A 16,413-nucleotide genomic window follows, 5' to 3' on the forward strand; every position below is an offset into this window, starting at 1 on the left:
TACCAAATTTCTCAAGAAAAATCGCAGTGGCAAAACCTAAATTACCAACATTTAATTTTATATATTACATTATGGGGCAAAGGAAACGGATTTTAATTAAAGTTCGGTGAGCCCTAGAAATTCTTAAAACCTAAAAAATAATTACTTTGTCCACCAAAGGTCTTGAGAGAAAGTGCGCGGAGTGGAGCGAGCGTAGAGGTGAAGTGTATCACACCACTGGTAAGTCTGACGTTTTTCTTGTTTGCGCCGAAAGATCACTCTTTTTTTCGTTTCGACTCTGTTTCTGGCTATGATTCTTATGGAATCCTAGTCAAAGGTTTTGATTTTGCATGGTTTATAGCTGCGAGTTAAGATTTTCCGCTTATGGGTCTTGATTCTTCTTTCGTGAACTCTTTTGGGTTTTCCAATTTTCACTCAAAACAATCTAAAAAGCAGAAACTTTTCTCCTCTACGTGTGTAATCTATAAGCTTTAGATGTGTATAACTGTGGTCTGATTATCTGGGTTTTCAATGATCAAGTATGTGTGCTTAATTAGGCATATACATATCAGATTATGTCTTGTAAAACCTTTGTAACTGAGTAATTTTCCCGGAAGAAAACTAAAGATTATGTTCTCTGTAATATCCCTATTAAAGGCATTGTAAAGAGCATGTAGCTCTCTTGCTGGTGGATCTATGTCTTGCTTATTATAATGTAAGTTTCAGCTGTTGATTGGAAATGTTGGCTTATCTTATCTGCTTTTTAAATGATGTAGGAACAGCAACGTGAGCGTGTGATCTCTCTCCACTGAAACTTGCTATCAAGATGAATTCATTTCCTTCACAAAACCTGATGTTGTCTGCTTCAAAGGCAAACAAGGACGCAGGCTTGCGTACGTCTAATGCTAATTGGTTTCATTCCTATATCGCCGTTCCAAATACCACAGGGGTTGATCTTTCTCAAGTATCTCAAGCAAGTCCTGTTGAAAGTATGATGGTGCCTCAGTCTCGTTTGTCTCATCCTATCACTGTAGATTACAGAAACGGTGTGGAATCCGTGGAACAGAAGTCCACAAATCAGTCTCTTTCGAAAGCTCTGAAGCCAAAAACGCCAAGGAAGAAACGTGCTACATCAGACAAATCAAAGAAAACACCGAGCATACCAGAAACAAAACGTGAGAAAAAGAATCTGGACATCAACATTGACATTTCAAGCTTCGATACTTCCGAGGTTCCTCCTCCTGTATGTTCATGTACAGGCGTTTCAAGGGTTTGCTACAAATGGGGCATGGGCGGTTGGCAATCCTCATGTTGTACCATCAGCATATCGACATACCCACTACCTATGAGCACCACAAGACCCGGAGCTCGTCTTGCTGGAAGAAAAATGAGCAATGGTGCTTATGTCAAACTCCTTGTGAGGCTTGCTGGCGAAGGCTATAATCTCTCTCACCCTGTTGATCTCAAGAACCATTGGGCCAGACACGGTACTAACAAGTTTGTGACCATCAAGTAGTCAGTTTCATTAGTTGAGTTTGGTTTTAGATACAGTATTAGCTTTTGTGGTCTCCTTGTAGGTTCTTTTACAGTCTCAGCCTTTTAGTATATATGTTCCGCAGTGGCTATGAAAACATAAAGAAGATTCAGTGTCTATGATCAATAGGACGACACTTATTTTTTCTTTAGGTGGAATGTTTTTTGGTACTGCAAAGATGTTTGGTTGAATTTGAACATGAATTCTCTCTAGGGTGCCTTAAAAGTAGGAGACTTCGTGGATCGATTAAGTTTAACTAAGGTTCTTTCGATTCAGCAAATTGGTATATTTCTGCTCATTCCTCCTTGCAAGTTGGCTCTTTTGGCCATAAAAGCAAAGATGGTTTTATCAGTGCATTTGGCCATCGGTTAAAATTATCACACTCCAAAACAGATATGACACTGGAAACATAATCTTTCTACATTTTACCCCCAAAATGTTGAATCATAAACTTAATACAACACATTATCTCTTTTGCCACTACGACTTTTAACAGTACAACACTACACAAAACTATACAATAGAGTTCTATCGCAGACAATGGCACAACGGCAATTGCATTGGTAGTAAGATGGTATGATCAAACCTTCTACGAGGCTGTATATTGGGAGTACTGTATTTGCTCTATCCTTTTATCTATTTCCTCTGAAATAGAGGTATATATATTCTGCAAAAATCCCAACACTGGTGAATACACATAAAGGCATGAACTTGGGTAATAATAGGTTGTTTGTAGATATACATATAATAAAACTAGTAGAGTAGTATCATATTATTAGAAGATCCCACAGACAAAGAAAGTAGAAGATCTGCAGTAAGAAACTCAGTTAGCAGCCAGGTGTCAACTGATCCGAAATTATATAAAAAAGAGGACATGGTTCGTACCCCGGCTAATGAACTTTCAGAGATTACATCAATTGCTGCCAGCATCTCCTTGTAGATTAGAAGACATTGAGGATCACTTGTTACAACATAGGCAGTTGAGTATCTACAAAGACACATAATCTTCGATGAGGCTTCATGACCCGAATAGTTTAGTTTGACGATTGGTGAAGTTCATGTCGTAAATGAAATGATGGTTAGTCGAATCACAGAGTTAAGGTTAGTTGAATCACAGAGTTAAGATTCTTATCTTAGTTATCATTCTAGTAATAATTCGTTAGTTTCTAGCACAACCACTTGCAACTTCCAACGTAAAACCCTTGAATTTTGCTACAGAGTCGGGAAGCAGTATTCACGAAATTGGCCCCAAAACAATTTTGCATGTCAGTCAAATTTGGTCAGCATATTATAAATCAAGTCAAATTCAGCAAAAACATACCAATTTAATAAATAAATAAAACTAGTGGCTTGACCCCGAGGTCCAACGACTATTTAAAGGGTTTTAATGGATGGAGGTGGTCTATTAAAGAGAGAAAGAAAAAAAAAGAAAAAAAAAAGATTTAGGACTAAAGCGAAGTTAATAGTAATGCATAACAAGACTTTAATTTGGCCTTAAGAATCAATGCAGAGAAGGATCAGTAACTTGACCAAGGAACAAAACCAGTCCGCTTCTGTATTCTTTGACGAGGAAGAGGAAAGGATGATCAGCCACGAAGTCATACTTCTCTGGGGCAGGACCACAACAGCCAATACCAATTACTGCGGCAGCAGCTGCAGCTTTCGACCCCACTTCATCAACCTCGATGTAAGACTTGTGGATGATCTTGGACAATGGCACCTCCAAACCCAAAGCCTTGAGAGCTTCAGAGGCTTCGAAATCAGAATCAAATTTAAACCTTGGAATCTTGAGTTCTTTGATATCCGCCCAGTGGTTAGGAATGGTCTCTTTGTCATTCAAGAATCCAGGGGTAGAAGCTAGTCTCTCCAGCATTGCAGGCAACCCATCTTTCTCATCAGGGAGATAGATTTGCATCAAGAAATAACGACAGTCTTCTTCATCACTTCCTTCTCTGTACGGTAGATTGAGGACTTTGAAACCTTCGTATACATCGAGATGGAATCCGAAGGTGTCACGGGTCATGAAGGGCACACGTACTTTGGTTCCATCAAGAAGGTGAAAGTCGGAATCTTTTGTTAGAGATGGATCGAATTTTTTATCCCATCTTCCGTTGAAGAACAAGGCATTAGCAAATATGACATCAGTCAGAGGAGAAGCAGAGTTTGGTGCAAGGAGATTAGTGATGAGTCCATTTGTCTGATCTTCTACCCATGAATTCACCTCTTCTGTCACTTCATCAGCCTTTTAAAAAGAAACAAACAGAAAAATCTATCAACACCTGTGATTTGATTTCACCAATTAAACCTTGTGACTTGACTAATCATCGTAACATGTTAGTATTCTATATAATCCCTAGTATGTAATTCTATATATAAACCAGTAATTTAGCCAAGTTGTTTGCCTAATGATCATATTCATATACAGGTTGAACTGACGGAGATATAAATTTGGAGAAGATGTAAGGGAATTAGGTTACACTAGCATCTCTAATATGATTTTTACACAAAAGCCTTTTGTCTAAATCTCATTAGGGAAACGTCTAAGCATGTTACTATGTTACGTATAAGCATTTCAGTCACTATGTTACATCGTCTAAGCACGTAAATGTTAGTATAGTATAATCTCTATAGAGTAGTTAGGTTTATTTGGATCAAAGAAGACGTACCTTGGTGCGGAAGTCAACTCGATTGAAAGCAGCTTTATACGAATTCTCCAGGAGATCCTTAAAAGAAGGTTCGACAGAGAGAGTCTTGTCGATCCAGACGCCATTAGCTGCCAAGATCATCGGTCCGCCAGTGGCGGTGCTATCGGCGAGGACGGCGGTGACGATCTCAGAGGAGACGGCGTTAAGCTTATCCGTCGAAGATGCCTGAAGTAAAGAAAGAATCTTGTCTGCGGTGGCTCCGGGAGATCTGGCAGCGATAAAGCTGAGGATGACGTTGATTAACGCCGGAGAGAAGACAAGGTTGGAGGTTTTTGCGGCGGTGGTGGCGATCACGTGCTGAGCCAACCTCAGAACGATGTCGTTTTGTCTCCCTACTGATTTTTGCAGTCCCATTGTTTTTTACGGTGAGTAAGTTTGACCAATTTGGATTCTCTCTGAAACCACTTCTTCTTTCTCCTCTGTTCTTTTTACGTATGTGTGTTGAACAAACCTCTCAACACAATAACCCTATTTATAGAGTTATTATAATTATATATTTCCAAATACTTTCACTTCTAATTTCTACTCTATTTCCTCTTTTTTTTTTGTCATTGATCTAATTTACATAATGATTGATTTTACCTCATTTGTTTGGTTTGATTGATTTCTTTCCTTTTTTTTCTTCTTAACATTAAAAAAAAAGAATACTGTATATCCTAATAATAATTAAAAGAATTGTGATGATGTCAATAAAATCATAGAAATTGAATAAGAGGGGGTTATTGGGAGAATGACTTTTAAAGATTTTTAGAGTTTAAGATTCTATTGTTATTGGTGTACGGATTCTTAGATTCTTAATAAAATCTCTTGTTATTGGTGTATGTATTTTGTAATTCTATTTAAAATCCTTTGTTATTCAAAAAGTTAAGTATTTATTGATTTCCAATTCTATCAAATTCTAGTGTTATTGGTTTAATGATTCCTTACCTATTTAGTCATTAAAAACAACTTTCAAAATACTGCAATTATCATAAGGATTTGTAGAATCTCTCATATGAAGAATCTATTAAACTCTAAGGGGGAGTTATTGGGAGATTGATTTTAAAAGAGTTTGTGGATTTCAAAAGTTTAGAGATTTTAAGATTCTTAAAAAATTTGTTGATTCTAAAATAATGTTCACCCAGATTTTTAGAGTTTAATAGATTCTTCATATGATAGACTTTACAAATCCTTATGATAATTGCAGTATTTTGAAAGTTGTTTTTAATGACTAAATATGTAAGGAATCATTAAACCAATAACACTAGAATTTGATAGAATTGGAAAATCAATAAATACTCAACTTTTTGAATAACAAAGGATTTTAAATAGAATTACAAAATACATACACCAATAACAAGAGATTTTATTAAGAATCTAATAATCCGTACACCAATAACAATAGAATCTTAAACTCTAAAAATCTTTAAAAGTCATTCTCCCAATAACCCGCCCTAAAAGTCTGGGTAAACATTATTTTAGAATCAACAAATCTTTTCTAGAATCTTAAAATTTCTAAACTTTTGAAATCCACAAACTCTTTTAAAATCAATCTCCCAATAACCCCCCTTAAGTTATAGATTGTAAAGGATTGCTAGAGAGTTTTCTATAGTCTATTTTTTCTATAATCTTGTAAAGTCTCCCAAAGCAATTTTTCTATTTTTATGACTATTTTTTTTTTACATCATATTTGTATGACTTTATTTTGTGAAGAAAATGTATAAAATCATAAACCAATAACATAATAATTAAATTCATTAACAATCCTGGATTCTTTTACTTTTAGTTGAATAACATAAAACTTTTATTGATTTTATAAAATTATGATTCCAATAACTACATATTTATTAAGATTTTAAATGATTTTTTTTACATATCACGAACTAATAACAACAAACTTTACAAGAATTTAACAAAGTCTTGAATGTATAACAACAAAATTTAAATAACATGTAAAGTCATTAAAATTCTATTGAAATCATAAACCAATAACATCCTCTTAGATTTGTTTGCTGATAAAACTGTTTGGCTTTGGAGATCCAAAAAAAACTTCACATTCAAATGACAGATGGATGGAGATGAGTTATATCAAAGGATTTCAACTATCTTATAAATTTTGAGCTCCATGGCTTTGGTTGTTTCTTAAACTAAGATTGTAAAATATACTATTTCTTATGTAGTCGTCTTGAACCTTCAACAGCTTGAAACTATAGTATTAGATTGTAAAACAAAATGGTGAGGGATAACTTTATAGTTTGAGCTGTGTATTTTTATAAGGTGCATATATGGCATTTTTGCCACTACTGCTGGCTCTGATGGTACGGTGCTTTCGACTGATCTTGGGCAAGGATGGATATATAGTAAACTTAAGGACTCAAAAAAACATTTTTATGTCGAATGGTCTTTGATGATTCTCAACAGAGCAAAAAGTTCACAACAGACCAAAAGGTTAGGGGAGATTTAGGTAAGGTTTAGGATAATAAATAAGAAATTAAATAAGTAAATCGGGATTTGACTACGTAGCATTAGATGATTAGAATAATATTCTTTCTATTGTTTGTTTCCCTTGAATTAGTTATTCACTTATATTCTAATACTCCCAAAGTCCCAATCAAGAAAAAAAAAAAGAAAAACGACAAATTAGTTACTACCTAGATATACGTACACTACAACATTAAGCCGGTTTAAAATAACTTAATTAATCTTATTATAGTCATATTAAATAAATAATCCGTCTATTACAGTTGATTTTTTGTAGCTTTCTGGTTGTGAATTGAATAAATTACTTTAATTTGAAAAGAACAATATTAGCTGAACCAGAAAATTTTGTCATTTTCCAATAAGGGAATTTATTTCATTTTCTATAAGGCGATGAATCATCAATCAATAATAGTACAACTTGCATATATTTTTCAAAGTTGGAAGTAAGAAAATAAAACTTGAGGAGACCAAAAGAAAGAAGCCATAATAATAACAGAGAGAGAATATGTTCATTCCAAGCAAAGCTTAAAGGCTTTAAAGCTGAGAAAGTCCACTACTGCTATATTCTTATAGATTTCAAGAAGCCATATTTGTTGTTGGCTCTCTCTGCTTTTTCGTCTTCTGCTTTGGAGAATCTATACTCTTCGTCTTCAGGACAAGTTTCTTTTCTTCTACTGTTTCTTTTGTGTCTCTTTCATCTTGAAATATTCAAAGTTAAGATCAATTACGGAGGAAGGATTCATCCAAGTAATATTGTGAAAATCGAATTTAACAGCATGGTTGGTATTTTCTCAAGATTTTCCGTTGTTAGAGGCAGCCATAGAAGAACACAGAGTGCCATCGTAAGCTCTCTTTTCTATTTGCTTGTCTGATTCCAGTAGAGGTTATATGGAACAGGGGATCTTGTTATGTTATATTCGTGCTTGAGCTTTATGTTTATAAAGATTCCTTCTTAGAGTATGATGGTTCTTTTTTGTATTTGTTTATTAAGCTCTCCAGAAAAATAAGTTATCTCTTTAACTGTTTACAAGCTATATTTGAATCTGAGATCCTATATTTTTCTTGATAAGTAAGTGTTTGCTTCTTTTACGTCCATAAATTTGGTTTCTAGCTATACAGTTGACATGAACCTTGTCTTATATATGATCAAGGATGGTAGGGAAACATTGCCTCCAAGATCTGATCTTGTTGCTTCAACTAACACCTCAAACGTCTCAACTCATGGGATCGAAGTAGAAACAGAGTTTAAACCGGTCGATCACCCAATGGAGCCCTTAGACAATGATCAACCAATCCAGTGTCCACTCCCCGAGCCGTCCATTCTCAATGTATGATTCTTGAAAAAATTCCAAGAAAAGAAAAATAAAAAAAGTTGGTTTCTGTATTGTGCTTTACTATCTCTCTCTCTCTTTTTATGATCACAGGACGGGAGACTCTGGAAAGAGAGAGTGACGGCTTCTTCGATGAGGAGACGAGGTGATTTGGCGATCGTGCAAGATGGGATGGATGAAGAATCTGATGTTTCTGTGACAATTCCATCACGGACTAGCCTATGCAATACTAACCGTCTGATCTTGCCTTCGCTCAGTGCGCCCGAACACGACTTGCTTAATCTACTAGAAGATTGCAAAGTATCCGGTAGTATCTAAGAACCAGGGCTGGGCTAGACTCTTTTTACATTTTATGTGTAAGAACAAAATCATATCATAGTGAATGTCACATACTTAACTTTTCCATTTCATGTTTTTGTGGATCATTGAAGATACTTTATGTAGCCAATGCTTTCGTAAGTAATTCAGACCGTTTAAATTTCATCAATTGGCTGATGAAGTTGATACAGTAGCTTGCATCACACGTAGTGTCTTGTTATCGATAAACCATTTGGTTTAGGAAAAATTATGACAACTACGTTGTGTTTTGTTATAACTAAAAAAATAAAATAAAAGTTATGTTTTTCTCTTTCTTTTATCCTCTCCATTTAAAGATTTTAGTAGAATATGTGACAGCTCAATTAATAGAAAATATTAAGTACTAAACAAACAAATTGAAAATGATATATCCACTTGAAGCATCCGAAATAAAAAGCATTGGATAAAAATGAACCCTGTAAATAAAGGCATAAAGCTCTATAAGATAACTAGAAAGTTCTAAAAATCAAATATTCTTCCAAAATTAAAACCAGCGAGGATTAAAAAAAAAAAAAAAGTCTACTATGTCAAGAGGGCGTACGTAAAAATTGTATAGTTCGGAGACTTTGGACACAAATTAATGCATAGAAGGATCCATGACTTGACCAAGGAACAAAACCAGTCCGCTTCTGTGTTCTTTGACGAGAAACAGAAAAGGATGATCAGCCACGAAGTCATACTTCTTTGGCGCTCGAAAAAAGCCTCCACAACTTTTTAATGCGGTAGCAGCCGCAGCTTTCGATCCCACTTCATCGACCTCTATGCAAGACTTGTGGACGATCGTGGACAACGGCACCTCCAAACCCAAAGTCTTGAGAGCTTTAGAGGCTTCGAAATCAAAAGCAAATTTAAACCTTGGAATCTTGAGTTCTTTGATACACGCCCGGTGGCTAGGAAGGACCTCTTTTTCCTTCAAGAATCCACGAGTAGAAGCTAATCTCTCCAGCATTGCGGGCAACCCATCTTTCTCATCAGGGAGATAGATTTGCATCAAGAAACCACGACAATCTTTGAGTCTTGCTCCTCTGTACCCTAGATCGAGGACTTTGAAACCTTCGTAAACATCGAGATGGAATCCAAACGATGAGCTATGGGTCATGAAGGGCACTCGTACTTTGGTTCCATCAAGAAGGTGAAAGTCGGAATCTTTTGTTAGAGATGGATCGAATTGTTTAACCCATTTTCCGTTGAAGAACAAGGCATTAGCAAATATGATATCAGTCAGAGGAGAAGCAGAGTTTGGTGCAAGAAGATTAGTGATGAGTCCTTTTGTCTGCTCTTCAACCCATGAATTCACCTCTTCAGTCACTTCACCAGCCTTTCAAAAACAAACAAACAGAAAGAGCTATCAACAACTGTGATTTGATTTCACAAAATATTTTATATACATGCACACATCAAACTAGTGTCGTCTAAGTGTCCAAGCATGTTAGTATGTTAAATCTAAGCAAGTTAATGCTAGTGTAGTATAAAAATCCCTAGTAACTTTATAAAGGAGTTAGGTTTATTCGAATCAAAAAGAGATAGAGTACCTTGTTGCGAAAGTCAACTTGGTGGAAAACAGCTTTATACGAATTCACCAAGAGATCCCCGAAAGAAGGTTCCACTGTGAGAGACTTTTCGATCCAGACGCCATTCGCTGCCGATATCGTCGGGCCTCCATCAGCGGTGCTGTCTTCAAGGACGGTGGTGACGATCCCGGAGGTGACAGCGTTAAGCTCATCGGTTGAAGAAGCCTGAAGTAAAGAGACGATCCCGTCTGCGGTGGCTCCGGGAGATCTGGCGGCGATAAAACTGAGGATGACGTTGATTAACGCCGGCGAGAAGACGAGGTTCGTGGGTTTCCCGGCGGTAGAAGTGGCGATCACGTGCTGAGTCAACCTCAGAGCAATGTCGTTTTGCTTCCCGACTGAATCTTTCAGGTCCATGAGGATATCATATTGTTTCTCCGATGATTCTTCCTCGTTCATCTTTCAATATAAAAAGTTGGACTTTTGCTACTTAGAGAGAAACTTTAGACAAGTGTTTAATTTATTTTGTTTACAAATGATTGGATGATTACAAACAAAGGATCCTACCTCTTTATATACAAGTTCACCTCCATAATGGATGGTTATGATTGAATCTGATCTTACGGTCCAAATCTATTTACTTCTTCTATAAGACTCTCTATATCTTTTTATTAATATATTTTCCAAATTTGCTCTCTATAATCTATATTATGTTTTTCTTTTCCTTTTCTTCTAGTTTTTAGAAAAAAATCTATATATAATTTCCTCTTCTTTTCTATTTCCTTTATTTAATTCCTTTGATCTAATTTAGTAATTTACTATTGATATTTATATTTCAATTTTTTTTTTAATATCCAAAGTTATGTTGGAATCATCTGTTGATCCAGAAAAATTGTGAAATCGAATTCAACAGCATAGCATGGTTGATTATTTTCCTTTTGAAGATTAGAGTTGAGGATATGTGACAGCCATGATATGACAAACAAACGCATGGGGATAAAATGAACAAATAAATAAAGGCATAAAGCTCATGTCATCATCGTCAGGAAAATTACACAGCTATCAAAACGCCGAGAACTAGCTAACTAGAAATCTCTAATAACTCAATATTTTTCCGTTCTGAATTGATTCTGATTCTCTTCCAAATTTAAGAAGATGAACAAAATTTTGAATTTTGTGTATACCTTTCTTTTGTTGTGTTAAGAGAAGATTAAATAATGGCTCTTTTGATTTTCCTCTTAGAGGTATTGCGTTTGTATTCTGTCTCTGTTCTGCTCCCACCATGTCTTGGCATGCACTTCACCAAACCGTTCCCGACTGCAACACCACACGGTTTGATTTAGTTTTGAGTAAAACTACAAGGGATTTGCGTATGATCGGTATAGTTATTTTGTTTGGTTTGTTTACCTGAATCTGACGCGGCGTAATTCTCTGGTTCCATCTGGTAACTGTCTGATGGTAATGTAGACGCCAGGCTCGTCCTCTTCAACCCACTCAGCTTGCATTTCACTAGCATTACTCATGGAAGGCGGATCGTCCCTAGATGAGGTGGTGATTCGTGCTGCGTCCATTGGAGGTCCATAAAAGTGATGTGGAACACTGCCTCCTGGTGGTCTGAAGTTGTTGTCTCTTTGTGTCCAGTCTCTGCTTTCTCTTGCCGAATCAATTCTTGTGTAAGTTGAATCTCTCTGCGACTGAAAGAAGAAACATACACAAGTTGAAAGATAAATGATTATTACTACTCATAAACACCTTCTCTTCAGTTGTAATCTAAAGAGTGATGTTAATTTCTTACCTGGTCTTCGGATCTACCAGGGGTTTGAAGAGCCTGTCGGTTAAATCTTTGGACATTGTAAAGCTCAACTATTCTGTCATAATTCTCACCCCACCATCTCTGAGCTTGCCATTTGTCAAATACCTCCCGGCTTCAACAAAGATAAAACAAAATGTTAGCTTCATCAAATTATTGTGTGTCCTCCCTCAAAATGAAACTTATTCTTGAAAATGTTATGATTATCATGTACCTAAAACGTATCCGTTTAAGATCATTTCCTCCACTAGGAAGCGAGACGAATGTGATATGAACACCAGGCTCTACTTGAGCCATCCACTCCTTTGGCTCGTCATCCTCTAGTACCACATCACACGACTGAGCAGAGATGGATTCACGTTCACCACCATAAAATCTTGAGTCTGGCCGTCCAGACTGATGGTAGGAGGATCTTGGTAAGTCCCAAGCCGGAGTGGAACTCGTGCTTCCACCTGGATAAGGGTATGGAACACTTTCTGATGCAGTGTCAAAATCCGGAAACTTTCTCTCCTCTTTCCTCAAGTTGCTACTCGATGAGCCAGGAGTTGGCTTGCTTGGTTTATGAGCACCCGAGAATTTCGACGCCATATCTTTGATCTGCATATATCACCCATACCAAAAGAAGCTGACGAAATTATTATAATCTCAAAAACACAAAACATAGTAGTACTACGTGATCATTGGAGAACATAATGTTGCACAGAACAAGGTAACAAACAGTAAGTAAAGCAATAAAAGTCTTCTGCCATGAAACAGAGTGAGTCAAGAAATGGATGATTCTTCTTTTAACCCAACTAGGAAAAAAAAGGAGTCTACTATCATCATTCATAAAGAGCATCAATAAAGCTATAGAAGATCTGATATATAATTTGAAACATAAAATATAGTTCATCTTGTCTTCTCCGTGAATAGAACATAATCATAACTTTCTTTTGTTTTTGCTTCTTTTGATTTATACTATCTATATATACTTGCCCCACCATAATATTCTTCGTCTCTCTTTTTTCTCATGTCTAAATAAGAATCCACTAGGGACTTATTCTAGGAAAGTTATATATATAAGATCAATCTTCAATAACAAGCAAAAATCATGTTCAACAACAACAAGGCGTGACTTCCCATTAGCTTTTTTTCTCCAATAAATCAACCTTAATGAAATAATATCATCAAAAACACATCATCAGCCACTACTACATATGTAAGTAGAATCCTAAAACTCAACTTGAAACATAATTTTGAGGTTTTAATTATTTGTTGCTCCAGTTAATGTCTAGTCACATAGAGGCGGGGGGAAAGAAGAAAAAAAAAACACTGACAGAACCTATTAAAGATAGATTTGTAAGAGATTCCAAGAAGGGAAGTGATGTTGCATCACCCGTAAGATCTTTTCTAAAAGATCCGAATTTTGTTTGTTGTAATAACCCTGCAGCAGCCTTAACAACAGTAACCTCTATTACTTTTGTACTTGACAGCCAAATTTCTCAATACTTTTATCATAAAAAAGAAGAAGAGGGTTTTCAAAACTGTTTATATCAATTTTTTTCACCACAATTGTTTAAACAGTTTTAAGGACCATTTTGTTTCTGTGGGTATTGTTTGTTTCATGACCAAGGCAATTAGGAACAAAACAAAGCAACAAAAAATAAAAGTGAAAGAAACTAAAAGAGAGGAAAGAATTGATCTTTAGGGAGAGAAAGAGACCTGTGTAGTTAGGCTTTTAACGGCTTCTTTAGTATTGGGAGTGGTGCTCCCACGCGCTTCATCTTCATCATCCTCACCCCTGTCTGCCATTTTTGTACAGTTTATGCAAGTAAACATCTTTGCACTCTTTTTTATGTCCTCTGCTCTTTTAGGCCCTGTAATATAACCATAAAACACAGTGTATTAATAAACATCACAGCTAAACCACTAGTCATAGTTCAAAAGTAAAGATAGATACAAACGAAACAAAGCATCAAAAAAATGGCAAGTGATGCTAGTGCTTAATTAATTCATTAGATAAGCAACTCAACTAACAAAAAAAAAGTTGTAAAAAACCCAATAATAAAAGAGTAATATATTTTTTTTTGTCATAAACACAAACAGATTAAAGAATGATATTTATGTAAACATTTCAAGAAATTAAGGAACTTATTATAAAATAAAGTAGAGATAGAGATCATACAAGTTTTAAAAAGTATATGATTATAAAAAAGACAATGCTAGGAAGGTTCATAATTAGGGGCAATATCTTGATAAAGACAAAAGTGTTCAAAGATTAACTTAGGGATCAGAGAGGAGAGGACCACATAGAAAGAAAGCAAAAAAACAATCTCAAAACGATTGTCGAGGCACCTGAATAGATCAAATTATACTCTTTCGAATAATAATAATATCTGAAATATGATCATGATAGAGACAACCGATGCCTGTTAGTATATAACAAAGAAAAGGTTTTACAAGAATTAATATTCTTTTGTTCCTTTATCTTTTATATAATAAAGAAAGTGGTCTGAATAGAGAAGCCAAAACTGAGTGTGTAAATGCTTTGTTGTGCAGCAATACCCAAGTTAAAACTAAAAAGACCCCATCTCCTCGTCATATACACATAGAAATCAAAAGTTTCAAAAGAATATTTATTTCCTTCGGTTTCTGACACTTAAATATATGTAGAGAGCATATAAACGTACTAAAAAACAAACAATATGTGTGTTTTCTTCTCATTCACTCGTGTCCAAGTAACGTTTTGATCTAAAACTGAGGACACACACTCAAATTCATTACAGCCAGAAGTAAAGAAAAGAACATTGCAACAAAATGGAATCTTTAACAGTCACGTGTATGTATGAAAAAAAAAAGAAAAAGAGAGAGCTAAAACCAAGAAAGAAAGAGTTTGGGATATAAGTGATGATGATGGACCAAATCTTAATGCATGTCGAAAAAATGAATGGAATCCAAAGCATGTAAAAGAAGAATTAAATGTTTTAAGGGTATTGAATGGGAAGTATGGGGTTAAGCTGCTTGCTTACCTTTGTATAGATATGTCTGCAGGGTTTAAAGCGTGTGTGTGTGAGAGAGAGTATATCTGAGGAACTTGAGAGGGGTTTAACTTATTATTGCCTAAAATAGCCCATCAAGAGTGCAGAGATTTAGCAGCGTTACAGGGTCAGGCTGTAGTAATCAGAGTAAATGCGGGAAGCAAAAGGACGCAACGTAATTGATTATTTATCATTTTGGCTTTTTGTTTTTTTCATTGGAGAAAGAAACACAAACACACACAATTTCTTCTTCTTTTCTTTTTTTTTTTCTTTTTTTCTTGTCGAGTAAAAAAGCAAAAGTAAAGTAGGAAAACAGTAGTCAAGACCAAGAGAAACTTGATTTTTCCAGGAAAATAAAATAAAATTATGATTCTCCTTTTGGCCAGGAGTGATCTGGTCAGTAAAAGATTTGGGGTAATGTGTTTGTTTGCCATTAACCAGAGGAGAGGGAGATGAAACCATAATAGAAGATGAAGAAGGACGATTCGAAAACAATTAATCAAGAAGTAATGGATGAAGAAGGGAGAATGCAACAGTTCAAAGCAGAAAAGTCAAAGAAATGAACAAAAGCAAAGTTTGAGTGAAACCAGCTAATTAGAAATGAACTGAGTCGTCGTACCTGAATCACAACGTCTTCTTGGAGCCAAAATATATCAAAACCCCTCAGAAACAGAAACCAATATTGTCGTAGATATTGAAAATACAGAGTATATAGAAACAGAGTACAGATGACCCGGTTAGATGTTACAGGGAGATCGATCCGGGTTTTATTTTAAAAGAAGGATGGACGGAGAGAAATAAGTGAAGAAGAAGAAGACATTAAGGAAGACTTGGCCGTGAGTAATTTATATATATAGTAGAAGCAGAGGAAAACTAACGGCGTTATAAAGACACTTGCGACGACGTGAGTTGACGGAGATACACTTTTTTAATCTCTCTCTTTGAGTAAACGATGAATTTTGGTCTCGATAAGAGACGGCAACGAGGGCCCATTTTGTGTTTGCCGGTGACGGAGTTTTATGAGAGAGAGAGAGTTCAAAATCTTACGTGTGCATGAAGTAGGGTACGTCGCGGTTTTTGATTGGCTGATAGTAGTTTTTAAACGGGTCGGGGTTACGGTCACGATTTCACCACCAAAGGGTACGGTCGCATCACAAACGTTTGTTGTTTTGGTCTCTCTTTATTAAAGTTTTTTTTTCATCGTTTTCTCTTGTTTTAGATTGAGAATTCATGTATCTTTTGTTTGTCGAATATTTTTGAATTTGTTATATTGTTGGCGACAAATTTGTATCTTTTGATCACATCCAAATGCTTGATATCAAACGGTACAACACAAGACTTTAAAGACTTCATTCTTAATTGTCGGAAAAATATGAACTAATTCTAAGTTAGCATGTTTACATGGTCTAAATCGGGTTTTGCGTTATATCGTGTTAACTTCCAAATCATGAACTTAGCTAGGAATCATGGCCATCGCTGACATAATTCTGGTTAACATAACTCCCAACATCTCAAAACTCAAAATGAATATTTCTATATACGGTAAAACCTCTATCAATTACTACCGTCATATATTATACAACCTATACTTGTACTTTTTTAAAAAAATTATCTAATACAAAATAAATATTAAAAATAATAATTTATCGAGTTAACATATTACTAATACCTTAATCTTTGGTGTGAAAAAGAAAGTAAAAAACATATTT

The 16,413-nt window shown here is 35.5% G+C and overlaps 5 protein-coding genes across 7 annotated transcripts; 2 read left to right on the top strand and 3 right to left on the bottom strand.

Moving 5' to 3' along the window:
• The first annotated feature begins 83 nt into the window (after positions 1–83).
• On the top strand, positions 84–1,784 carry LOC17889599 (protein BASIC PENTACYSTEINE7). The gene is made up of 2 exons (XM_006294878.2): positions 84–219; positions 756–1,784. Exon 2 carries the CDS (start codon positions 806–808, stop codon positions 1,493–1,495), a length of 690 nt encoding a protein of 229 aa, XP_006294940.1. The 5' UTR covers positions 84–219; positions 756–805; the 3' UTR covers positions 1,496–1,784.
• A 1,020-nt stretch (positions 1,785–2,804) lies between these two features.
• Positions 2,805–4,639, bottom strand: LOC17888459 (serpin-ZX). The gene is made up of 2 exons (XM_006296422.2): positions 4,180–4,639; positions 2,805–3,755 (listed from the first exon to the last, which is right to left on the bottom strand). Exons 1-2 carry the CDS (start codon positions 4,570–4,572, stop codon positions 3,015–3,017), a joined length of 1,134 nt encoding a protein of 377 aa, XP_006296484.1. The 5' UTR covers positions 4,573–4,639; the 3' UTR covers positions 2,805–3,014.
• A 2,505-nt stretch (positions 4,640–7,144) lies between these two features.
• On the top strand, positions 7,145–8,496 carry LOC17889050. The gene is made up of 3 exons (XM_006295096.2): positions 7,145–7,520; positions 7,830–8,006; positions 8,103–8,496. Exons 1-3 carry the CDS (start codon positions 7,455–7,457, stop codon positions 8,325–8,327), a joined length of 468 nt encoding a protein of 155 aa, XP_006295158.1. The 5' UTR covers positions 7,145–7,454; the 3' UTR covers positions 8,328–8,496.
• Positions 8,497–8,689: 193 nt separating this feature from the next.
• Positions 8,690–10,383, bottom strand: LOC17889831 (serpin-ZX). 2 transcript variants are annotated; one of them, XM_023785270.1, is made up of 3 exons: positions 9,899–10,383; positions 8,908–9,684; positions 8,690–8,782 (listed from the first exon to the last, which is right to left on the bottom strand). In XM_023785270.1, the coding sequence occupies exons 1-2, from the start codon at positions 10,334–10,336 to the stop codon at positions 8,944–8,946; spliced, it is 1,179 nt and encodes a 392-aa protein (XP_023641038.1). In that variant the 5' UTR covers positions 10,337–10,383; the 3' UTR covers positions 8,690–8,782; positions 8,908–8,943. The 2 variants fall into 2 exon arrangements, with proteins under 2 accessions (XP_023641038.1, XP_006294366.1); XM_006294304.2 differs by having other exon boundaries at positions 8,690–9,684.
• Positions 10,384–10,874: 491 nt separating this feature from the next.
• LOC17890041 (protein Brevis radix-like 1) lies at positions 10,875–15,512 on the bottom strand. 2 transcript variants are annotated; one of them, XM_006294654.2, is made up of 6 exons: positions 15,324–15,512; positions 13,389–13,543; positions 11,902–12,284; positions 11,673–11,802; positions 11,285–11,571; positions 10,875–11,194 (listed from the first exon to the last, which is right to left on the bottom strand). In XM_006294654.2, the coding sequence occupies exons 2-6, from the start codon at positions 13,503–13,505 to the stop codon at positions 11,116–11,118; spliced, it is 996 nt and encodes a 331-aa protein (XP_006294716.2). In that variant the 5' UTR covers positions 13,506–13,543; positions 15,324–15,512; the 3' UTR covers positions 10,875–11,115. The 2 variants fall into 2 exon arrangements, with proteins under 2 accessions (XP_006294716.2, XP_023640203.1); XM_023784435.1 differs by lacking the exon at positions 15,324–15,512 and adding an exon at positions 14,696–14,770.
• Positions 15,513–16,413: the final 901 nt, after the last annotated feature.

Source organism: Capsella rubella, unplaced genomic scaffold, assembly GCF_000375325.1.
Source record: "Capsella rubella cultivar Monte Gargano unplaced genomic scaffold, Caprub1_0 scaffold_4, whole genome shotgun sequence".
NCBI lineage: Eukaryota > Viridiplantae > Streptophyta > Magnoliopsida > Brassicales > Brassicaceae > Capsella > Capsella rubella.